Raw genomic sequence first — 26,175 nt, 5'->3', positions numbered from 1 at the left:
GAAAATGGTCAAAGAAGGATTTTCCACGTGTAGAAAACACAACCAACAAAACGTCCGTACACAGGGGTGGCCTTAGGCATGTGCAAGCTGTGCACCTGCACAGGGCCACCAAACCCCAGGGGCCACCATGCCAATATATATCCTTAATATAATAATCTTCTGAGGATGGAAACATTTGCGTGGCGGCCCCTGGCAGGGATTTGGCGGCCTCCGGTTCTGTTCCGCTTCCAAACACCCTGACCCCCCTTCTTCACTGGCCTCCGCGCTCCGTCCCGCCCGGACCCACTCTTCCGGGGCCCCCTACTTAAGCTTCCTGCCCAGGGCCACCATGAGCCTAAAGCCGCCCCTGGCGTACATATACAGCATGATTGTGTGTCTTTATTGTGACGTGTAGAATCTGTCTGCAGTGATATCCGGACATCAGATGGTTCTCTCAGCATGTATGTTAAGAGTGCCTGGGGGATTTGCTCCTCCTTCCTGTGCGGTCTACACACTATCCCAAGAGAGATCACAGTTGTACCCTAATTCACTGTTTTGGTTTACCACTGTTTGTGCACCTCGAAGAGTAATGATTTGATAATCACAGATCCTGGTATTAATCCTTTTGCATCAGGCTATTATCTGCACAAATGCCTGAAAACGCTAAACCTATGTCCTCTCTTGCTGAGCTAACTCAGTCTCATTCGACTACATGAAGGAAAGAAGGGCATAGTACCACTATGTCATGGCTTCAAACATGCGTCTGCTACAAGTGAGCAGGTGGATGGAATACAAATGTCCTACTTTGTCTCTGCTGTTGTGACTGCAAAGAAGCTCGAGTGCCTCACACTAAGGTCCACACAAATACACTTCAGCCAGAAGTAACTAGAAGACGCAAATGTCTCTCTGAACACGTGATTAGTGTGCGTTTGGGAACTGGTACAGTTGGATTGCATTTTAAGATGAGGTACCAGTCAGAGAAATGCCTTCGACAGGCAGACTGCATCCTGTGCTGCAGCTGCCAAGGTGCAACATGTTCTTGGAACGGAGATCAACAGTGCGAATTTACATAATGTGTTTTTAAGTAATACCCTAGAAAGAAAGTTATGACCAAGAAAGCATAAGACAAGAAGTCTAACTGAAACTTGGTGTTGAAAATTAATTTATATTTGCTTGAGTAAAATAAGCTGTTCGGGTATAAATTATTGTTGCATAAGATTAAGGCAAATTATGTCACTTAAAGACAACACGATAGATCTAAAACTAGAACCCAATATGATTCCTCAGAAGGTTACATCCGAGAAATTCACCCCAGATGGATTACGCTTTTGTCATTAAGGGTTTTGGCACACAAAAAAATCAACTAAACTACCTATGGACAACGACCAGAAGTACCAAGGCCCGTTGGAAGGGGTCACCAGTGGCCCCAAAAAAATGAACTCAAAACCTTTTGTAATGAAAACGTTGCAGTTTTTCATCGGCTTATGTAAATTAAAATTAAGACTGTACTGTTACCTGTTAATGTTTAATCATTTATTAGGAAAAACAGTTGTACGTTTTGTCCCTCTTCAATGCTCCTCAATTAATCAGTAATTTTTAAAAATAGACACCCAAACTAGGCGGCTGCTTATACTTGCACTCTAGATCACTCCTGCACAAAGCCTCTCCATGCGGTGACTTGGATCATCAAAATGAACTAAGAACGATGGTGAGGGAAGGAGGGAGTACTCTAGAACAACAAAGGAGTGACGAGAAATATAAAAAACCAACCCTAGATGATTTTACTAGGATATATAGTTTCCAAATATATAAAGAAAAAGAGCAAAGGAGAAAAGGAAGTACACAATATCAGGGTGTATGGCTAAATGAAAAGCAACTTTTGCTTGTTTATTTATCTACGGACTGGCTGTCAAGATTGGGGCACAGAGAAGCTGCTTAATGTAACACAAAAAGTCTGGAAAGGCTAGAAAGAAATATGTTTTATTGCAGCAGAAGATATCAGCTCACCAGACAGTTCTGAAGACAATGGCAGTTCAAAAAGACACCACACAGCTCTCCAGAGATAATCTTAAAACATTTCTCCAAGTCTTAAGGAAAGAATGTAACAACGTTCTAAAACAGGAGCTCACTCAAGTCTGTAAAAAGAAGCTCTGACTCCTTAGGATCTGATTTAGACCAACTAGGGCACAGGTTTGTAAAAAGATGAGAAAACAAAAAGGCTAGCGGCAATAAACACCTAAACAAACTGGCAAACGGTAATAGACAAATACTTCCTGGCAAAGATCTAATTTCCACAAAAATCTCCTGCTACAAGAAGTGAACTGGGGCCAGCCAATCATCAACAGCAACACAGTAATCGGGTTACAAAACCTTTAGCAAGTCACCTTATTGAAGACAAAGTCATTTCACCCACTGGCAAATCAGCCATTAAAACCTCAAGATTCAGGTGGATATTGCCCTGCGGCCTGCAGTTTCATCAGTTCATCAGTTGTCGCACCATAACCAAGACGCCATTTTCTCACATCGCAATGGAGCCCCATTGCATCGCAGTAAGAAACCGGCGCATCACCTACCCACACAGTAAGGAAGCAAGCCTCAACTCCCCTGCGCAGAGTGTACGGAATGGCGCATCACATACCCTGCAACCCTTTTGTTTGTTTTGCGTTAGGCATCCCAGGTACTGCAAGAGTAAAGTGTTGCATTTACAATCTAAAGTGAACTAAGATATTTCTACCATTTTAAACGGTTCCGTCATCAGCGTCCAAGGGGTTAAAAGAACCAACAGGAGACTGGGGTTACCGTTGAGCCAAAGCCTTTGAATTGCCAATCAGATTTAACTTAATGGTTTGCCCTGCTGAAGGAGATCTAATTTCCAGAAAAGTTTCTAAATCCAAACGTACAGGGCTTCAGTAGGACCAACTTCGAGCAGCCTTCTTTGAGCAGTCGCTGTCTAGCTTCAGGATGAACCAGGTCCCTGTATCCGACCCGCTCTCCATCATGGTCGACCTTAACTTTAGACATTGAGCCAGTCTTATGCGACCAGATAACTGCCTGCAGCTGGTGATTCGTGGTTTTTGACGTTATTTTGAACCTTAAAGTTTAAAAATGGATATCTCCAGTTCGACCAATTGTATATTTGCCGTTTTGGTCTCATTTTATTTATCAAAATATTCTCTAGCTTTCTAAATTGGTTTGGGGTTTTTCTTATGCTATGTTTTCATTTTGAAAGTGTTTTAATAAGGCATAAATACTTTACACATGGTCTATAAATTATGCTTTTGTGCCTAACTACCAGAGCAGAGGGTTAAGTGCAGGTTTATTTGTGTCTCGAGTGGTTCACCCTGACAAGGATGGTGATTAATATTTGAAGTGTATTCTCACCCCCCTCAGCTAATGTTGTGTTGCTATTTGGGCTATGTGCGCATTCTTTTAGAGTCGCAGGGGTCTGGCTGGGTTTCCAACTACAAAACCAAGATAGCCAACTGGCACGTAAGGCCTGCTCTTTGGGTAAACCGGGAATAAAACGAGATGCGGTAGACCAGGTAAAATCGCAATAAGGAATATGAGACAAGAATAAAACAGCAATGAAATGAAAACTGTAGGAAGCAAACTTCAGCTGACATATCACCTACTATCTTATGGTCTTGTACGCCAGTGAGATTTGTCAAACGCTCAATTGGTTCAGTGCTTTCTATGGCTGGTCTCAGTTTGCAAAATGCTTTAGAAACGGGATTGGAATCTGTGAGATGAAGCAGAGCTGCAGTCGACGTCTAGATACAGGAGCAGACTTCACGTGCTGCTCAAGACGAACATCGCGCGCACGCGCTCTCCTGTTCGGAACTTCTGGACAGGCTGTCACTGGGCACGTGCCAGCGTCCGCGCGCTGCTTAGCACTAATAACAGTCTGACACAATTTGCTGCTGATTTTAATGTGACTAATTGAGTGTTTCTGACATAATACTAACACGATAACAACCACTACATACTTTTCTAAAATGCCTGAGGGTTTATGCTGCAATTTGAGAACTAAGATTTATGACGTGCCCGTGACTGAAACCATGCATGCTTGGATTGCTGTTAACCAACCTGAAGATTTCGGTACGAGATCTGTGTAACATGTGTCAGCTCCATGAAACGTGCATGGCCCTGAACATCATACCTGGGAGCTAATTTATTGTAAAACACGGATAATCGGACAAAACGGGGGTCAGCAAGCATAATTGAATCTACAGAAAGTTGACGCTACACAATACTAAAACATAATTTCATTGTGTTCAATATACTAAAGCTGAACGTTTAAAATATTATTAAGAACTCAAAAAACAATTTTTCTGGAGGAATTTATACGTACTACAGTTAAGAGCACTTTTACAAGATAAAATAAGCATAAACACCAATAACGGTTAAACAATAAAACAAGCCTAGTGTTAAAAAACGAGACTGTTTCAACATTGAACTTACTTTAGTTAAAACAGATTGCAACCAAACCCAAAAGCATAACTTTTTTAAAAAATATGTAAACTCTCTATACGTTTGTAAATGGAAGGCTAACACTGTAAACCTCGAAATCCTAGTAAAATATTGGTCAAGTATTTCAGAGTAATTCCACCTCTCAGTTCCGAAGTACAGAATGCACACACAAAAACAAGAAGAGGGAGAAAACGGAAGCCCTCGCTAAAACAATATCTTATTCCTCACAGGTCACTCCTTCAACCTTTGTTCTCATCCCTTATTCATTATACCTCAATACAGCAGCGGTGCGTCCATTGGGGCGTAGGGGCGTAGCCCCACCAGCCACCATGGACCCGCATCGCGGCCGCCAGCCAATCTTCTAAGTAAAATACGTATGATACATTGCAGCAACAGATCAGCGGCCGGGCGGGAATTGAACAGGGGGGGGGTGGCCTGCTGCAGCTTGAGTGACAGTCCACACTCAGGCTGCAGCAGACCGTCCCACTGGGGAACTTACAGTGCGCATGCTTGAGAAAGTTGTTAACTTTCTCAAGCATGCGCACTGTAAGATCCTCAGCGGGACCCAGGGGTGCTTGTTTGCTCAAACAGCCCGGGTTGCCAAAGGGCGACAGGGCGAGCAGCAAATGTGCCTCTCTAGCCAATCCTGGCGCAGCTCCAGCGCTAAGATTGGCTGAGGACGGAGGGTGGGGTTTCCGCTCCAGTGAAGGCGTTCCAGAATTTAGAAGATGCAGGCGGCGCTGATCGGCGGTCAGGTAAGTTTCCCCTTCTTTATTATTCTAATTCCCCAGTCCCCCCTCCGCAATTGTCTTTCTTATGTTGAATATGATTATAAATGAGATTTCTTGTGGCGTTATTAATGGGAACAGCCACCTTTCACACGGAGCCACCGGCGTAGCTGGGGGGGGAGGTGGGCACTGTTTTGGGCGGCACTGTTTGGAGGCGGCACTTGTGGCCCTTTGCGGCGGGTTTTATAATTTATTTGGGGACATTCACTGTCTGACACTTTGTCAGTCAGTGTTCCCAGCCCCCAAATAAATTATAAATGCGGCGGCAAACTCACCTTTCAACTGCTGCCTGCAGCGTACGCACATTGCACGCATGATTGGGAGCAAAACCCAAAACAGTGGCTGGCATAAGAGTGACGCCACTTTCAATGCCCAATATCTATGGGATACTTATTAGGGCGGTGCAGCAAAAAGCCGGGCGGCATTTCAAGATTAGCTGCAGTGCAATACCACGGGGCAGTACATATCGCGGGTGAGACGGGCCTCTCAGGCTCACCCGACCCTCACCAGCAGTGACAGGCTAACTTAGACCATGGGCAGCCTGTAGCGGAGGGAGCTGCTCGACGCTGGCTTTCAGCTGCTGCTTATCTAGTTAATCCTCCCAGCGGCGCGGATCTACTCGTGAATCAATGCAGGTGTGATTTGAGCTGGGCGGGCCCGGATCATAGAGGTGAGCGCTGGCATTTTTTCCCCGTTATTATACTTGCTTCACATAAGCCCAGATCAAAACTTGTAATTAATCAAGCCCAATCAAGCCCACTGTCGGGCCTTCCCACAGGCTTTCTTCAATTGAGAAAGAGAACAACATGACGATTTATATTATTATCCGAACAGCAGCCCCCACACACAGATCTTTTTTTAAATGCTGGAATCCAATGCACCCCAGACAGTTATTGTTATGCACTAGTGGTGTACAAGTTCCAGACGGAAACGGGTAGTTTAGTTCTTTTTACCGAGCTGCCCTAGGCTATCCCAGCCTCTAATCTTAAATGATGTTGGCAGGATGTTTTTTCCCCTGCGTCGCAATTACCTAAATGCTGATTCCGCCCTACCCCCCAAACATAATTTCGGTCCCACACAGCTGGTCTGACTCAGAGCAGATGGTTATCTCCGAGGCCAGTCCACTCTGCAGGAAAAGAGTGAGAAGCTGCAGTGGACAGTATAAGTGGCAAAATGTGATGGATTCAGGCACTCTGAAGACTGTGTTGTATTTTTAACTATAGTAATGGAAAACTCGCAGACACGCAAATCATAGTCCCTGCTTTGATTTACTCACGAGGAAGTGCCACTCGAAGTGTCACACAATGAAAACACATAAATATCACACATAAGCAATTATAAATATTGGCAGCTATGTAAAGTTGTATGTAAGAATCGTGTCTAGGCCCTTTGCAAAATGTTACAATGAGAACAGAAGGCTGGTATTTTTCTCAGAGATGGGAGACAGATGCAGGAGGGCAAGGGTTAGGGTTGTGAGGGTAGTTTCAATAACAAGCTGACCCATGCTATAAAATGTGCTTTTTAGGCTAGCGTGTGGTCATGAACAGATCATTCTAAGCAGTAGCAGTGCCTGCCAGGCTGTAGTTACACAGTGTGTCTCTGGTTTGTACCCTTATATTTCTGGTGCCGTGCAGCAGTTCTAAGATGTTCTTAGAGTTTCTCATTGCTCAAATGGGTAGGATCTCTGATATTTAATATGTGCCTCTCATCATGATTGCTTGATTTTTGCCCGCAAGATAGTGTCACTCATGGATGTTGGAATGTCACTCATAATTACATTGGAATTATAAAAATGTCACACATTGCAATCTGAAACCATGGCAGCTATGGTGGTGTGGTTTGCTGCGCGAGTCAGGCAGTCTCTCCTGGGCAATGTCAACCTCCCGCACAAAGACACTGGCTAATGCTGGGACGAGCCACAGGTCCCAGAGTCATGCTGAGCTCAGCTGCCGTCCGCCGTGTGCATCGAGCGGGTGGCATTTCAAAGGTTTCTGAACTGCGCGACATCCTGGGACTCGGGAGCCAGCCTCTAACTATTCCACCCTGTCCCGGTGCCCGGTGGGGATCTTGAGGAATGGATTGATTCGGGATTCCCACCACCGACGCACCACAGTCATACAAATCCATGTTAGCAAAGATGTGTTGTCTTATAGTGAACGTTAAGTCGTCAGTTTGTTCTTCACGCTACAATATTTGATTTAAGAATTGCACTGCATATGTGGCGGTGCAGGTGCTGGAGAGAGCCGCAATTAAATGTCACAAATGTAAGTGTTAGTATGGTGGCAGTCTGTGTGTTCTCCTTTGTACTGCCGTTCACCGTTGTATTCAACTGTGTAGCCTTGGACTGTGTCATGTATGTGCATGTAACTTGCATGATCGAGGTAACTATTAACGGCGATACCACGTGTCTCTCGGTCCTTTTTCTCCAGCCCCCTGCCCCACTCCCCAGGGGCGGCAATCTGAGGGATAGCCCCGGGCGCCACAAGCTCTAGCTACGCCCCTGGTGGGAAGGCAAGAGGGTGCCTGAATCTTTAGACAGATAGAGAGTAGAAAGAGGTCCTGGGCACAAGATTAAGACCAATATGCTGTTTCCCATGCGGACGTCCAGAGCCTGTCCCTGATATTCCTATGCCCTCGTGAGACCTCATCCCGCTGTTCAGAGGTGGTCTGACCCAGTTGCACAGACACCAAATTGCCGGATTTTACCTTCCACTCTGATGAAGTGCTGGGATACCGTTTTTGGGGGGGTTCAGTGTTGAAAATTCCAAACACCTGCAACTGTGGGTTTGAATGTTCTCTCTTTAAGTTGTTTTTATTAATGACTTGTTCTCGGTCTTCCTTCTGACTTGACTCGCCACGCTGCTAAAATGTGGCGTTTCGTTCTCTGTTTTGATTCATAATTGTCAGTTTTATTGCTTCAGCTTTACCGTCATCTTATGTGGGCAGTTGCTTTTAATCGGCACTTCGCAGTCCCGTGGTGACGGAAAGACACTTACAGAGAAAAGGGAAGGTGTCCTGAAAACCATTCCCAGGGGATAGTGGTGACCCCGTTTCAGCACTTTTCCCTGTAGCGTCGAATCACCAGTAGGAGGTACGGATATCGTTCTGTAGCTGAAGCTGAGCCCTTGTTTGTTGCGTCACAGGTGATGTCCAACAGAGTACAGTTGGTAGCCCAGGCATTTTCTATTTAAGCTGTGCAGTCTAACAGCCTTTGTGGTGTTCACTCAGGAGAGTTTGTTGTTTTGCAAACTCGACCCAAAGGTTTTGGTGGGTATTACCTGTGCACCCACCCTGGCTAAATCACACTAGCTCAGAGGTTTGTAAGCACCACAAGGCGAAGCGATTTGCCCCGAATCACAGGATCTATTAGAGCCGGCGCTGAGACTCGAACAGCACTTAGTGCTTTTTTGACTTTTTTCACGGACCTCCAGTTAGCCACGTGTGCTACATGTATACATATTTTCACTGTATGGAGCTATAGTCTGTACATAAATATGTATTCATGTAGCACACGACACAATGTGAAACGGAGACTCAAGAAAAAGCACTAAGTTGTTCGAGTCTTAGCCTCGCTCTCTGTTGATTAAGATAATTTAAAGGCTTACTGCCAAAATGTGTTTGAGCTGGCAGCATCTTTATTTCACATTTTTCTTAACAGTTTGGAAGGAATGTAGACGTCACTGGAATTCAATAGTAATCTCTCGAAGCTCGAACAATGTTTCTTCAGTGCCTGGACTGTGTGTATGTGACAGGACTGCACCATCTTCTGCGCATGATAAAAGAGCTCTGCATATGGCGTGCAAACTGCATAAATATTGAAGGCTGCAGTCTGGGAAAGCTAGGAGATTTCATTGTATAAAAGCTTGTGAAGGTGTTTGGCATTTGTCCAAACCGGTGAACCCTTGATTGTCACAACCCAATACTCTGTAAATTGCTGGTTTTATTGTTGGGAAGTCAAATTGTGAGCTGGATGTGTTCCTCCCTGGTGATTGCAGCCTGCTGGAGTGTGTAGAGTGAAAATAAAGGGAAAGGCGAAAGCTGGTCTGAAGTGACATTCACATTTGGAGTAATTAAGTTGCTTTTTGTGATCTTTTAAGCCTTTTAATTGCTAATTGGTGATCTGACAGTCAAAGTGTTTATTTACAGCTGCCAAGACTTCAGATTGCTTACTTGTGACCGTTCCAGAGTTTTGGTGTACTTATGTCCACTTGTACAAGTGGCTCACTCCAGAAACTGTTGAATGTTTTTAATGCAGTAAGGTATGGGGCAGTTCTGATGTACCAAGTCAGACCCAGACCAGTCCCCACAGTTGCTCCGGATTAAGGGACATTGTCATGTCATCTCAGGCACGATGTAAAGACTCCCAGTGAGCTGAGGACTCTTTTGGCTCAAGAACCAACTAGCTGGAGACCCTTGTGGTTGTTTAAAGATTTAAGATCAGCCTGTAACTCAGTCTTGAGCTGGGTCGGTGACCTCGATTACAAAGTGGCTGTGCCAGATGTCCCAAAATCCCTTTTGCCTGTCTCCCCTTCAGGCGTACAGGGCATAAAACTGGGGGGTGCTCAACCCTGCCAAAAAACTGAGAGGTGACCCTAAGAGCACACTTGCCATCCTATCAGGAGTGGGATGCTTTGGTGTGCTGGTCTGGTTTTCTGGGTGCATTGGCTCAAGTTTTTTCCCATGTAATTGATTGGGTGTCTTGGTAAGTTGCTTTTATGTGAATGTCTGAATTATGACTGTGCATTCCTTTCAGTGTGCACTTGCTTCAGTTTACTTTTGAGTCACTGTCTAGTTTGCTGGATGTATTGCTTTCATTTTTCTTTCATTAAACTGTTTGACTTGCTTGGTGCTTTTATGTTGGTGCCTGCATGCTGAGGTGTACTCTTCTTCAGTTTAAATGTATGTGACTGGCCTGTTGACTAGCCCCCTGCTTTCAAAGTGAAGGTTCACTGGTTCACACTTGCTTTAGTTTACTTTTGTATGGTTGACTGCATGCACTGTTTTGCTGGATGCATTGCTTTAAGTTACTACTTGATGAATTGCTTTCAGTTTGCTTTAAAGTAATTGCCTCTCATTTTCCCAAAGCTTTGTGAAGGCTGTTTCCCAACTGCGTGCAACTTCTTCTACTCTTAGAGCTGAGATTTTCATGAAAGTCTTATAGTCTGAATTTAGCACCTGAGCGTAATAGGACGAAATGCATGAAGCTCTATGGTTATACTGAATAAGCAGCTACCTATGTTATGCCATCTATTAATGTAATAACTGCACTTTCACAATTGCTTTATTAACCTTCCTGCTTTCTCAAATTTGCTTGAAAATGCACGATTTTTCTTCTTTTTTTTCAAAATTTTCTTGGGGGGGGTTATCCCCCCAAACCCCCCTTTTGGGGTTCGGGGCTCGCTCGCTGCGCTCGCTCGATACGGTGCTGGATGCAAATCACTTTGCGCCCCACCACTTTGAAATGTCACCCACCGCCCCTGCCTCAATATTTACCCTTTTTTATCCATTTCCATCCCTCTACACTCTAGGAGTAATTTCTCGATCTTCACCCCCACAATCGTCAGACGTCTTTCACCATTCCCTGCCACTGACTGACAAGCCCTCTCCTTCACTGCAAGAGTGACAAGTAATACTGGCAAAGGATGATCACCCATCACTCATCACCCCTCTAGTGCGGGGGACTGAAACTTCACTGTTGCCTATTGACGGCAGTAGAGCAACCATCCTGGGAGAGAAAGAGGGTTACCCCTTGAACAACAGAACAAGCTGACCAAATATGCCCTTGATTAAAGGGGGGTGTCGAGAGTTGGTCTGGTCCTGATAAAGTATTGCTTCACACGTAAGTTAGTCTTCACCTTCACTCAGTTGCTTATTTATGTTAGGGCAACAGGTACTTCGCACATTGGCATTGTTGGCGTAGACAGAAGTGTGGGATATTTCAAGAAACAGGAGTTAGTGCAATTCACCGTGGTCCCACAAATCTTCAATTAAGGACTCCCATTGGAAGGGCAGCCACATTGTCACTGACGTCGGACATTGGAAGAGTCTTCAAAAAGTTAAGCAGGGGTGACCAGATTCTTAATGTGGAATGTGAATGATGCGCGTTAGTGAAGCCGGAAGTGGTAATACAAACACTCCAGAGACAAAGACCAGATTTAAGGATGCTGCAGGAAAACCAACTAACAGGCAATGAGTGCCACTTTATTGGGAGGGAGACAAGCAGACAATTATATTCAGGATTCTCTGATAGTTCTTTGAGGGGGTCACGGTCTGAGTGAGAAAGGTAGGTAATACTGGAAAAGATAGGATCGTTAAAGTCTGTAATTTCTTTTTGCCCACTTGGTGTTGAGGTGGCTTTAACTTGGTTACGAACAATATGTTTAACAGGATTACCACAAGAGGAGCAGAGAGAAGGGTGGGTAACAAAAACCTAAAACACTGCTCCACTTTAGGAATCACAGGTGAGTGGAAATCCACTTATGGCAATAGCAAAGAATTCTCTTTCAAATCCAGGGCACATAATTCATATTATAGGCTAGAATATATTTTGTGCTCTACATTAATCTCTTCAAATTCAGGGATGTAAAACAGTTGCCAAGGAAAGGTCAGATTAGATGTCCCTCACTGGAAGTGAGGGGATGGTCAACTGAAAGGCTCTCGAGGGAAGGTGGAGTTTTGATATTTGGAAACTGAAAACCAAAGCGAACTCAATCATTTCTACAATGTCACACAAATATACTTTTTCAGGAAACCAAAAACATTTAGCTTCTGCAGTCATCCTGTAGAAGGCATACACATCTGATTTTATACGATATGCCATGTAAAAATTGGTATGGTAGAAAGGAACCAACCCCCCAAAAAACAACCTTGCAAGAGGAAGTACCACTGCCCTGGAGAGAGATCATTTAAAGAAGAAAACACCTGAGGCATCAGCGTATTAAGGACAAACTTGAAGAGTAGTACAGCCTGGTGAAAAACAAGACCCGGGCATCCACACGATATTATATTGGATAGGCAATAAGCTGCAAATTGATTGCCTGGCTCAGCATATGAGAAGAAGAAACTAGAACGTTGAGAGATATTAAGGATGGCACAAGATAAAGCTTCACCTGTGACTTCAAAATTGTGCAGGTTTTTGCTGTGTATTATCCTAGATTGTACCAACCAAGATCATTCTCTTATAGCAGAGAAGTTGCGAATTTATAAAGGATATCTCCCTCCTAATGATGGAGCAGAAAGAAAGGAATTCTTTGATGGAAGAGGTGACAGAAGAGGTTGCCACAGTTATCAATAAATACTAGTCAGGTAAAAGCAAGTCCACACGGGTTCTGAGTGTAAATGATAATGGCTAACTTAAAGATGAAGAACACGCTGTAAATGTATTTTCTGGGCTTAGAAGGGAGTGGGCTGCTCCCAAGAGATTTGAGGACAGCAACTTTGGTGACTGAACATAAGCAGAGAAATCCTAGGAAAAACAGGGCCTTGTAAGATCCCAAATTCATATTAAATGTGAGCAACAAGATCTTGACTGCACTCCCGGCTATCTGACACCTACATGAGATTAAGGGGCCAATTCGCCTGGACAAATTGGAATAAATGCAAGACAATCCACCGTAATGAACCTCTAATGACTCCATTACGCCAGTCTCTGAACCCACTGTGATGGAGTCCTTGGATGCTGAGAAGGTGTTCCTCACCTTAATACAGCTGCATAAATTCAAGGTTCTGGAAAGGATGAACTATAGTCCTCGATATCTGGATTAGGTTGTTACAAAGGTATCCAATTCTAGAATCAATATGAATGGAGTACTATTGAATGCGTTTCAGCCTTAGAAGGGAAAGTGTCTAGGGAGCCCTTGTACCTTTGTTGTCTGCCCTCTCCTTGGAGCAGCGAGCCTTTTCATTAAGCTGAGACCCTGTGACGAGCGAGCTCTGTTATGGAAACAGAGATGACAGAATATCAATTTATTAAAGGGATATTTTCAGGTCTTGTGTCATAGGGGATGCTGTGCAGCATGGCTGGAGGCCATTGGCATACTCAATAGGTCCCAAAGGCAAGATCTCCTGGCTTTGTCCATGCTTGTTTACATGTGGCTAATTCAGTGAACAGGACTAATAATCTACTCTACACATTTAGGAGCATGGCGTGAATTCTGAGATTATCAACAACTGCAACTTGGTGCATCTCTCATTAAAGGACAAGGATCTAAACCTCATTACTGTGGTCACTTCCATAATGTAAGACGTGCATTATACATCTGGAGATGGTGATAAATAAACACAGAAGTAGTTTGCATGAATGAAAATTTGGTAGAATGCAGATACTTCAGGAACAACATAGGACACTGATTGAAGCACCCTTTATTCCTTCCAGGGCCAAGTTTCCAAAAGTATTCTGGCCGGTAACATATAACATATCCCAAGACCAAGAGTACCAGGATAAACAGAGTATTGTAGATATCATGACTAGAAAAACCAGGCACTGTGCGTTTCCCATCAAGAGATAGGAGGTCTAGGAGTTCCACCATCGCACTCCCTCGTGCTTAAGATTATTCCTCGGTTATGTTCTGTATGTACTGTACTGTGATTATGTGAAAGGTGTGTGCAGAGAGGTGTGCAGTAGATTCGCTCGATGGCTTTCTATAGTGGTGAGGATGAGATCTGACACCACCAGATTGTCTTCCTGAATCTTCACTGTGGAGCTCTCACACTTCTAAAAAATTTACGTATTCTCTCCACTTCCACGTCGACAGCAGGCTGCAGGGTGATTTAGTCAAATATTTTATAAAAAGCTAGAGATCGTCCACCTCAAATATTGCCTTCTTTCTCCATTCTTACAACTCACGCTGCATCTTAAAAACAACAAACCCGTGAACTAAATGCTTCCGAATGCCAAAAGCATACATTTCTTGAAGCGTTGATCAACACAGAAACCCACCAACGTAAAGCAGGTAAAGACGGGCAGCCTTTTAAGTAACTTTGGAAATGTTAACTCAAAAGATGAGAAGGTAGTCTTACATTCATGATTTTTGCTACTACAGCTTAAGTCATTCTCATTTCCTGGTTCAGAGCTACAAACATACTCGCGAAAAACACAGTTCAACAACACCGAACCTCACTAAACTATTACACATAACTACTACAGCACCCTTAACAAATATTTTTCACAGATTTTCTTAAAACGCTGATTGTAATACTAGATGCTGGCAGTGCTACGGGTAGTGATGGCCAGTAGCCAATGTGTGCAGACATTGGGCAGGCCGGCTATGCCACAAGTTGTAAACGAAGGTGGCATGTGGGGAAGTGAACCCTCGGTAACCTCACCGCACCTACAAATGGAACATTTGTTTCTGCTACACTGTAGGAAGATGTTTATATAAAAACATACTCTAAGTTGGTAAGAACACATTTCTATTAGCAACGCACTAAACATTTTAAAGGAACATTTTCATCGTATGCCAGAAACGCCTCGCTTTGCCATTAATGCAGCTAAGGCAACCCGAAATAGACAACTGAGCAGGATGTTGAAGATTCGCCCTCTCAAGGTGCAGCTTCAGAGAGAAGTATATATCAGTCCAAAATCAAACAGAAAAATTCGACAGTATGTTTTTGGTTTAGTAGTCTAATGAAGAAGAGCTACCCAGATGCTACCGCAAGTCAAGCATGCCCTCTGTGCCTACTCCATTTCAACATGGAGATGTTGCGAGTTGCATGACACAAATGCATTTCAGTAGGTATTGGAGTTTACATATAGAGTGACTCTAATGAATACGATTTGGAAGATGGATTCACTGTTACTTATCACCCTTAGCTAAAGGATATTTTGTTTTAAGAACCGACTCAACTAGGGATTCAAATTACAAGGCGTAAATGTATTTTTTCCATATGCCTTATAAGATTAGATTTAACTGGAAGATTCAAACGGGGGGGGGGATGCTTTTGTCCTAATGCCCAGTGCAACATCGATTTGCATGATGAACAAAGATACCTCAAATATTTAGGTTACATTATAAAAATGAATCAATCATAGACAATTGCCTTCCTCAAAGGTTTCTGCTTATAATACTATGGTGGAAAATGAACTGGTTGCTCCAATTACTTTTACCGGGAGCGCTTATTTTTTTTATTTTTTAAACTTTATTCACAGCTGCAGTATTCGAGATTGTACATCACAGTTAACAGTGTCAACACACCAGCTGATGTTTTGTATTTAAACCCCGTGCAAATCCCCTTATCTCGTTACAGTGGTACTAACAGGAGACAATAACCAGGTGTGCACGAAACCCACCCAGTCTAGTTCTGTGAAAGGCTATCTAAACAATAAAGGGGACCAGTATGCTCCAGAACCAAGCATAAGCTTAAAACCAGGACCAGCAGCATTACACAACGTGCACTTAAATTCTAGGGATGTACATCACGTCAGTAGCATTCAAAAGTCACTCTCTGGTGTTAATTTTAGAGCAACACCAACAAGATGATCAAGAAACATAACTTCCTTGGGAGACAAGCAGGATTTACATTCTAGAACCTTTCCCACCCCCACCCCATCTTTTTCTACTCAAAACAGTGGTGTTGCCACTGATCACCCGTCTTTGCTTCACCTTCGCACCTTTTCACATCTCACCACTCATACTTTTGAAACTGATCGAAACTCATTTCCCTCCATCTTCACATGGACAAACACTTCAGGTCCATTATCTGGATCTCTGAAACAAAGTGCTGACATTCCTTTTGAGTCAGTCTCCAAGTCTAGCCTCAAAAAACAGCCACAACATAATGTGTCTGCTTGTCTATTTTGCTTTTAAATATTCCTGCTCACATTTTTCATCATCTGCAGAACCCTCTACTGGCTTGCTCTCAATTCCACATCTGGTCTATTCAGCTTGTCATCACCTTCTCTACTTGCTGCGTTTTTGCTCAGCCCCAATCTCCAATCTTTTTCTTATTTATGTACTCCTCCTTGACACCAGGATCCTCGTCCAAAATTGTTTCTGTGCCATGTACATCGATGTTCAACAAAAAACACATTATTACAACTTATACATCCTAAGCAGACAATCTCTATAAGCAAATACATTCAAAGGTTTGAGGAAAGCTTGCTATCCAACCAATTAATCTCTGAGTAATTTACACCAGTTCTAATTTGTGCAAAATGCAGTTCCTTGAAATCTTTAGAAATGCTGGATTTAAACTTTGCCAATTTATTTTTATTTTACAGGTGATCGGTTAAGTGGCAACGGGAACGTCTGAGGACACATTTACCACATTTGGAAATGCCACAGAGGAAAACAGTAATTCATGGTCCAATATGCTAAACTGTTTCAGCCCATCGGTGTCACACATAGGTGAAATAATGTGGCATCTGCACACACCATTACCAGATCCTGGTTCATTAAATCATGATCTGCCGAAGGTAATGGTCCTTGAGATGTCAGTTTCGAGAAAAGGGTCATGTGTGCTTAAATTCTGCATTCGTAAATGAAAACATGACTTATCAGTGCGCCTAAGTGCGAAATATAATTGGGTTTTCGCTCTGTTTGCATAGCCAAATCCCGAGTGCTTAAGTCTGTCATGCTAAGCTTTAAATTTCCACTTTACTTTTCAACTTGCGCATGAACCATCCAAATGAAGTGGTGCAGTAAGTGATAACGTGCATACAATTATCAATTGGGGTTTGGGGAAGGAACATCTTTAAAAAAAAAAAAATAGTTTTCTAATCTTTATCGGACTTACAAACCCTAAATACAAGGTTAAAAATATTATATTTTGAAGAAAATATAGTGTTTTGTACTTTTCCTTTATTTAGAGTTGCCTAGGTTCGCTCATTGACTTTATCGATATAGGTTGAATACAAAAAAGAGATTGTTTCATTTTAGGAGGTGACAGGAGGGTCCCTGTCCAATAATATTCAATGATTGCTCTTGGAGGTTTAAAGTTTACATGAAATCATATTGGAAAAAAACAGGAATGTCCTTAAAAGGTTACAATTGTATTGTGCACCCACGTTTGGCTTCTTTTAATTCCACATTTTGGGTCATTGGACTCCCAAATATATGCTATCAGTTTCTTGGCGGAAAGGGTATTGAGATGTAAGGTTTGTCACTGCAGAATATGGGTTTTAATTGGTGACTCAGTGGCTGGCCAGTTTGTCGTGGGTCCTGCCCCAGTAAGCCTTGTGATGGGTGCAAAGAAACTCGAGCTTCATTCTTGCACCTACTGGTAGCCTATGGAAAGCAGGGTGACCAGCTCCTATACCTGGGTCGAACTGGAAGAAGATTAGAGCACAGGGAAAACTATCAAAGTGCCAACAACACCTCCTTATTTCATGGATTTCGTTTAATAGATTTCGCTTTACATAACAAAACTAATTAAGAAAGAAAAATGCGAGAAGAATAGACATTTCAAAAAATATACTAACAGCACAACAATAGAGTTATCATGATGCAGGGCGGAGGAATAGAAGTTAGGAACATTGATGGTGAGTCCACTTGAGGCCTCTGCAGATCAGACTGGTGCTCACAAATCTCATTAGAGGCACAAGCAGATCAGCATCATCTTTAAATTGTATGGATGTAAACGTTCGATTGCTATTACCTTCTAATCCTACCTTTATCATGACTCCTAGAAAGGAGTCAAGCTGTTCAGTAGAAATATCCCACTGTGCTTATTGCATTCAAGCGAAGTTTTAAGCTCTTCTCTCTCACTTCTCCCCTACCACCACACTAGAGGAGAACATGCAGTAATTGTTGTTCGACCTGGCCTTTTTTGTAGGGTTATCCCCGTACTATTTGCTTTCTTCCTCTTGTTTTTCCTGATCTGTTTTTGTTGGCTTTAGAACTCTGGACACTTTACCACTGCTGATATGTGCTAATGTGCACATGCTCTCTGTATAAATTGTAATGGTGGTTGGTTTATTCATGATTAGCATATTTGATTTACTGGTAAGTCCCTACTAAAGTGCACTGTGTGTGCCAAGGGCCTGTAATTCAAATGCTACTAGTGGGCCTGCAGCACTGACTGTGTAACCCACATGGGTATCCCTGCAATCATGTCTCTGGCATGTCAGTGGATTGTTTGTGTGTGTAGTTTTGAACTGCCATGTTGACTTAGCAAGTGCGCCCATTTGCCAGGCCCAACCTTCCCTTTTATTACATGTAAGGCACCCCTAGGGTAGGATCATGGCACCTCTGTGGGCAGGGTACAGTGTATGTGAAAGGTAGGACACACACGGGTGTCTGATAGTGAAATACAGCCAATTTCGTTTTTCACTACTGCAACGACTCCCATAGATTATCATTTGAGCAGCCTTGTAACATCTTACAAGTGTAACTTGCAGTTGGGAAGAGATTTGGGATTTGGGTTCCCTGAACTCAGAATTTAAAAATACATTTTGAAGTGAAGTTGGTTTTTAAATTCTGTGATTAAAAATGCACTTTTAGAAAGTGGTCATGTTCCTGCTTTACCCTTCTGTCTCTCTGCCTACCTGTGGAATAAACATCTGGTTTAGATTGACAGTTGGGCTGTTTGTGCATTCACTCTAGACAGTCACACAAAGGGAGCTGAGGTGTGCCCTGCATATCCTGCTGGCCCATCACCAGGCTGATGGGTCCTCCTGAGCTAGTGTGGTACTATGAATTGTCACTCCAGGTAAGGGAAAGGCAGGGTCTTGTGCATTACGAAGACTTTCCTTTGAAGTTAGCATACTTTAAAGGCGGAAACTGGTATAAGTACTGGAACTGTAACACCATAACTTCTTAACACTGCTGAACTAAGAGGAGATTCTGCCAAGACAAAGAGCTGGAGAAGCTGTAGGAGGTGAGCTGCCACTCTGCTTGTAGCTGTATTGTGCTGGCTTGCTGCTTCTGTCTTGGACAGGGAAAGTACTAGACTTAGCTTTCTTCATCCTGCTTGCCAAGGTTCTCCAAAGGCTTGTGTGTGCTTGCCTCCTGTTGATAGTCTCAGGGAGATCAATGACTGTATCCACATCTTGTTGCCGAACTGGGACTCTTCTGCTGTGAGTCCTGCATTGCCAAGTGGTGCAAAAACAAGGCCTCTCCCTTAGCACTGAGTGGTTGTGCTGAAACTCCAAGAAAAGCAACCTGGACGCTGCCATAGACATCGCTGCCTGCACCAAAGCAGTAGGTACCACTCGTGAGAAGGGCAACGCATCAACCACAACAACATTGCTGCCCTGACCTCACAGACGACGCTTCACGATGTCACGGACGCCGCTGCATGCACCATGGCTGCGGGCACCGCTCGTTAGCATGACACATTGCCCTGTCACACAATGCAGCCCCTGGTTTGCAGACGACCGTACCATCAACTCCATCCAATGCCACTGCCGGCACTGTGGCTGATGGCACCAGTAATGAAGAGCACAACGCATCGACTGAGGCAACATTGCAGCTCAGAGGCCTGCCAGCGCTCCTGAATTCAACATCATGGAGATCGATCTGCAACGTGGCTCACTTCAAGGTATGCCCGACTTCTGCTTTAACTTCCGGAACCGACTCCGGTGACGCTTCACCTTTGGATTTCATTGCAAGGTCCAGAAGCCTCTTCATTTCTAAAGGTACTGTTTTGCGAGTCTTTCCAATGCCACACTAATGAACTGTTGTATTGGTCTTGTTCAAAATGACGCCATATCCCCAGTCGGCGCCTTCGGCTTCAAGGAACTGTATTGTTGGTTTAATTTTTCAAAATTCACATCTTTACTTGAGCATTTTGGATTTTTGTCTTTTGGTCTTGCTTTATTCAGATAAAGATTGGTTATTTTTCTAAGCTGGTGTGGTGACCCTTAGTAGTGTTTTCACTGTGTTTCTGTATATGTTTTGTACACACTGCCTCTGAAATAAGCCTGACTGCTGATGTCAAGCTACCGAGGGGGTGAGCAGGGGTTATCTTGGGTGTGTAATCCCCTTACCCTGACTAGAAGGAAGGGTCTGAACTTAGACAGGGAGCAAGCCACTGCCAACTAGAGACCCCCATTTCTAACAAGTGTCAACTAGACTGTGAAAACCTCTTTGTAGATGCATCTGCATAGCACTCAAGGCAGTAATTTTTTCAATATAAGGAGCTGAAGAGAATGGGTTGGACATTCTCTGATGAAAAGTATATAGGTACTGTGTGGCTGAGCAAGAATCCGTCTATTCAAGTTATGGCTAGGGATGGACGAAATTGGGAGAGTTGGAGTCAGCGGAATCATACATAACTACGTTCAAATTTCACTAAATTCCACTGAATCCTGCGACAGGGCAGAGTGGGCATTTGGCACTTATTTTCATAGTGCAAAATGCACCCTCACTAAAAATGGATGCAAGTATGCATTATGCACTATAAAAATATTGCAGCTAAATACTACTCGATGCTCTTGCATACTCTCACTGCAGAGTATTCAGGAGTTATCGGTGAGTGGTATATGCAGAGGTTTCTAAACTTTAGAAACCACTACATAATTTAATTCCACCAGAAGAGTGGAAATACCTTAATTAATCAGTAATTCTGCGCTACAAGAGAAATGCAGAATTACTCAGATTACACTGGCCAAAGTGAAACCCCCACCAGGGCCTGGTTATGGTATAAGAGGACCTGTCGATTTCACTTTAGATTACCGGTCACTTTTCACAAAACACAAACTGTGCTGAAAATCTCCGTTTGCCACAGATTCTTGGTGGATTTGATTTTGTTTGAAACATGGATTGGAATTATGTTGTGGCAACATCAGACATTACCTGTTAAGCCCACTACGAATCTGTCACAAAGCATGAGCAATGTTCTACTAAGTCTTAGACTGCTGCAGAATCCTGGCCTATAAAATGGGCCAGTGACAATGTCTTCTTTCCTTGAACAGCTATCGGTGTCGCATTCAGCGACAATGAAAAAAAAATGTAACCATGCATTTTCTGAAATGCTCAAGACTTGCATTCTTATCATTGGTAAAAAAAGATGCCATTGCAAGCATCTTGGACCACATTCTTTCCAGAACATGTTCTCTTCTCCTATGGAATAACCTAATTTTACAGGTTTCAGTGCATCTTAAACCAAAATGTATATTTTATGTGATAAGATAAGTCTTGTATGATCACATAAAAGACAATTCATTTTGGCCGTGAGCATTTCTAAACATGACCTTTACCATCAATTGTAATAAGGTGTCGTCCCTCAAAGGAAAAGGAGTAAAATGAGCAAAACATAATGCTGAACTTTGACAAATGTGCAATCTTCCTATATGCTGTACCCACTGTAAGGATGTTCTTTGTGTTTAAACATCCAGTTTTGGCTACAAAAGATATTGCAGCTCCATTTGGATGAAGAATTCATAGTGCCAAATTCTATTATATAGTGAAGCCCTTCTTATGAAGCTTACTTAGACGAAGAACTTCTGGAATGATTGGACAATAAATAAATAGATGAAACTGGGCATTGCAGAGGTCTACACAGTTTGACGGCTGTAAACCTCGTCTTTCTGGAGACTGAAAAAACATTTGTAGTAAAAATAATAATGAATGACAATTTAGACCTCTTGACCAGGTCCATATTGTAATCTAAAAGCAAATAGTTCTAAAATGTTTAAGTATCAAAAGCTACCTGTGCAACCGTACTGCACACAACAGACACAACTATGTTGTTTCTTCGAGCATATGATTCCGAAGCTCTCCGTGTCGTATTACATCAAATGTTCTAGGTTTTGCCTTTCAGTTTAAAAACTACTGTAATCTCGTACTTAAACCACTTTGGTTCAATTGATAATAAATCAAGAAATAAACCCCCGGAATCGATTTGGGGACTGGACTCCCTACGGTTTACAAATAGAATTTCAAGACTGGAACATGGTGCCATAAAGTCATCTAGTAACTGTACTCAAAAACTACAAAAACTCTTCGCACAGAAACTAAGTATTGGAAGCAGACTGCAGTGATGACAGCACATCTGTTCCAATCCTGATCACAGTAAATCTTTAAATCTAAGGCCAGCACACTACACGTTTCTAAGATTGAGTTTCAGGCTAGCTCAACAGTATAACCTCTCTGTGAAGCAACAGAGGATGAAGGATCTAACCAGTGTACACAACAAGGAAATATCCAACTGTGTATCACAAACAAACGTTATACACTAGGTTAGTCATGTAAAAAAATTATAAATCTTATGCTCAATGGAGTGGACAAAATACATACTTTGAAATCATACTACTACTGTGAATGTCTTAAATAAAGTAGAATATGTATTAGTTGGGAGTCCTGTAATTCAGTGCAAAGACAGAAGGCAAAGAATGTGTAGAGTTTGTTGAGGTGAGTGAACATTATTCAGATCTTCAGGCAGAGAGAGGAAAGGAGTTAAACGTGGTTTAGTGGAGATTTCCACATTGACGAATGCGGAGGGAGTACCAGAGACGGGCTGCAGTATTTGTTCCAAGTCTTCACTAGCTCGAAGCATGTGATCACAAGCAGAATGACATTGTGGCAGCGAGCAAGTCTTTGTTAAAAGAAATTTCAAATAATGTGTATGTGTAGCAGAGAGTATTTTGGATAAGGCAAGGTCTGACCTTGCCTTGTACTTCCACAGGTCAAGAAACTCAGGAAAAAGTAGGGAAGTGAGTGAATGCAGTGGCGGCTCCTCTGTTAAGGTGGAAGAGCATTGCCCAACTGCATTAAGAGCAGTGCAAAGGAAACATGAAATGGTATTGTAACTTTATTATCATTTTATTTTTAGTATGGAGCTTGCAGTTGTACTGAAACCAGGTTAGTTTGGGATGGGGCGGCGCTCCTGTGACGCAGAGGCGGGAGGAGTGGTTGCTGCACCTTAAGTGTGCATAACTGGCCGACCTTCTGGGGCCGGCCAAACTGTCATGCACACTTTGCATGTTCTCCACCGGCGATATTGCACAGCCTGGGTGGAGAACATGCAGTCTCCCAGTCCCACTCGGAGCGCTGAAACACGGAGCTCAGACCAATCATAACGCTGGTGTAACGCAGCATTGTAATTGGCTAGGGGAGTCTGTGTGCTTCCTGGTCCTGCGGCAGAGGAGAGGCGGCGGACTGCAGGTACGTTTTCTTTTTCATTTATTTAGACAGCCACATAATGGAAATAGTAAAACTGGCACGATATTACTTAATTCATCGGTGGGTGTTAAAAGGAGCTGGAAGCCACACATGTAGATACAAACTTTACATACCCCCTCTAGGTGTTTCTGTTTTGTGTGGTTTCCAGCGGACATGGCACATCTTGGAAGAAAGTTACACATCAGGTTTTAAACAATGAGCTGCTACTAAGACTGATATGCAATACCCTGGGTCATGTTTTAAAATGTGATAATTTTAATTTTAAAACATCTCACTTTAGGACGAAACTAGCTATATTCCCAGCTACATGTATTTATTATGCAAATCAAGCAAACAGGACAGTGGCCTCAGTCCAAAATGGGGCTCAGCTTACTCGAATTTCAGTTGACTTGGTTAGAGGAAATTATTTTAAATGCATGCGGCTACTGAACCCCTGCCATGCTTGACCACAGAAAATATATTCCTTCTCGTTTTTGCTGTGAACATTTATTTACTTAAGCTAAACTCCAGCTCTTGAAAGACGACCATAAAGGAATCTTCGGTTCCCTGCTAACATTTCACGTGCGCTCTCTAAACAAGGGCAAACAACATGTGCTCGCTGCATTAGGCGCCTCGCCAAGGCTTCACTATTAAATGAAATCATCTATGTATTTTCTGCGGAATCCTTTTTTTAACAACTTCCACCCCTGACAGAACTCGAGCTGGGAGAGAAACAAGGCTGTTTTTGTTTTTTGCCGAGCAACAATGTGAAGGCTGGTGTAGTATGTGGCGTGCAAAACATCTTTCCATATGCTGGTTTGAAACACTAAAACGCAACTTCATTGCGGTTTTTACCTTGACCAGTGAATGGAGGCTTTTTTCACCAAACATGTCCCATAGGAAGGCCAGCTCCTCCTGGCTGTCCACATGTGGCTGCAGCTGGGCCGGCAGCGTGGCCAGCATCTCGTACAGACCTGTAAAGTGAACAGAAAACATGGAATGAAACCCGAGTGCCCGCCGATTCATTTATCACAGCACTTCAATGTAAATTTCCAGCCCGGAGCATGCCATTTCATCTGGAGGGGGAGGGGGGGGGGGGGGGGGGTCAGCTTTATGGACAAATATTTGCTTTGAAAACAGGGAGCTACTTTCAAAGTCCCGGGTACTAAAAGCGCACCGATCTGTCAAGGTTGTCAGACGTCCGTGTCTACACGCGCTATATTTTTACAAGCTCAAACTCAATATTTCAAGGAGAATTTTACAGGGATAAAAGCTAGCAAACATTCCTCTATTAATGGATATTCCGTTTCAAAGCTAACAGAAGCCAATGAGTGAAATCACCGGTATTGGAAAAATGTCCTTTCATTGAAGACAACAACGATCGGGTGTTTCTTCAGAGAAGGATTGAATTCCCCGCCAAATATTTCACTTTAATTTGACCAGTGTAATCTACAATAATAGGCGCTTCACCCAATTAAAAATCGATAGCAACAAAGATGTGGCCGATTTTCAAATGGGGAGGGGGGTGCATTTCAATAAAATAAAAAATGCAACAATTGGTAAAGATGGAGGCAGCTAAAAAAAATACTAAATGATGCGTAGGGAAGAAGTGAAAATTGGAGGTAGTGAAAAGCAAAACTATGAGGCTGAAAAAGAAAATGTTTCTAAGCGAGTTAGCTGTGTTAAGAAATGTGACCACTGACCCCCGCTGTTTGTGGTGCGCCTTCCCCGCAGTTTGGCTGGGGCAGACAGGGGCGCACTGTTCCACAGTAGCCCGGGGCATAAACAATCGAGCGGTCGTCCAGAAATGTAGCAATAGTGCATGCACGAGCCCTCTTTAGGGAGGTAACCTGGCAGGAGTCGATATCAATCCATAGCACATGTTTCATTTTCCAGTGGGATTACTGGGGGTAAAAAGGACAAAATGCTTTTTTCTGCTGTCTGCCGTCTACCAAAACACCAGTCCCCTGCGGGATCACTACACACGGGCCCGCTATTATTTTTAGTTTGAATAACGGCGGCTGTTCATCACCGAGACAGATTTACACGACATTCAACTATTGAAGCATGCGAGTTTGGTGAAACGCAGGCTGCTCACCAGTATCATTTGTATTGTCAAACTTCAACACCAGTCTGCATGCTTGATTCATCGAATGGCTTTTAATCTTTTGAAACATTTAATGTGCCCTAAATGACACATTACTTATTTGGGAATTACTCCTTTTCGTTGTTTGAATATTTATGCTTTTGTATATCAAGTGAAATCTTCCGAATTAAATTATTTCCAAAAATGTACCAAGTGGTTAGAATTTTATGGCATTTTAAACCTACTGTTTTTCATCAAAATAGAAGTGCTACTGCTGTTCAAGAATGAATGTGCGTGTCCTATGGAAAGTCTGATGCCACGTATTATATGAACACGTTATTTGGTGTGAAAATTAAGCTGTAAGGCTAGCAGAAGGTTTGTTTTATCCCAGATATTCGAAAAACAAAAGTGCTCACCTGAAATGCTTAATCGCTTGTATTTTAACAGCTGAAAGTCAAGGCACAGGGAATGAGGGAATGGCTAATGAAAAACCATGTGTATTTACACAAGCATCCAGTTCAAAACGCTATTTTTGTTTTAGTGGGCTTTTGGGTGCAGAAATGATTATACTTACCAGCAATTATTAGAAATGCTAGCTCGGTTGACCAGCCGTTGTAGAGTAAGATTCAGAAAAGGGGGTGGTGATGAACAGAGTGTCTGAATTAAGCATACCACTCTTACCCAGTCCAAAGATCAGGGCTTGATCCATCACCGTTTTTTAGCTCACTGCACCATCCCAGCTCAGAACTTGGCCCAGTGCATCATGGGAACAGGGCAGACCAAACTACCAAGCCAATTCTTATACTGGGAA

The 26,175-nt window shown here is 43.0% G+C and overlaps 1 protein-coding gene across 2 annotated transcripts in view; it reads right to left on the bottom strand.

The window, feature by feature from the left end:
• MPP7 (MAGUK p55 scaffold protein 7) overlaps nt 1-26,175 on the bottom strand; it is a 985,108-nt gene that overhangs the window by 636,736 nt on the left and 322,197 nt on the right. For both annotated transcript variants that reach the window (XM_086941601.1, XM_086941600.1), the window contains exon 4: nt 24,134-24,252. In XM_086941601.1, coding sequence (XP_086797727.1) covers nt 24,134-24,252 — 119 coding nt within the window. The remainder of the gene's footprint in view (nt 1-24,133; nt 24,253-26,175) is intronic.

This window comes from Lissotriton vulgaris, chromosome 10 (assembly GCF_964263255.1).
Source record: "Lissotriton vulgaris chromosome 10, aLisVul1.2, whole genome shotgun sequence".
Taxonomy (NCBI): Eukaryota; Metazoa; Chordata; class Amphibia; order Caudata; family Salamandridae; genus Lissotriton; species Lissotriton vulgaris.
This window is presented reverse-complemented; position numbering and strand designations above follow the sequence as displayed.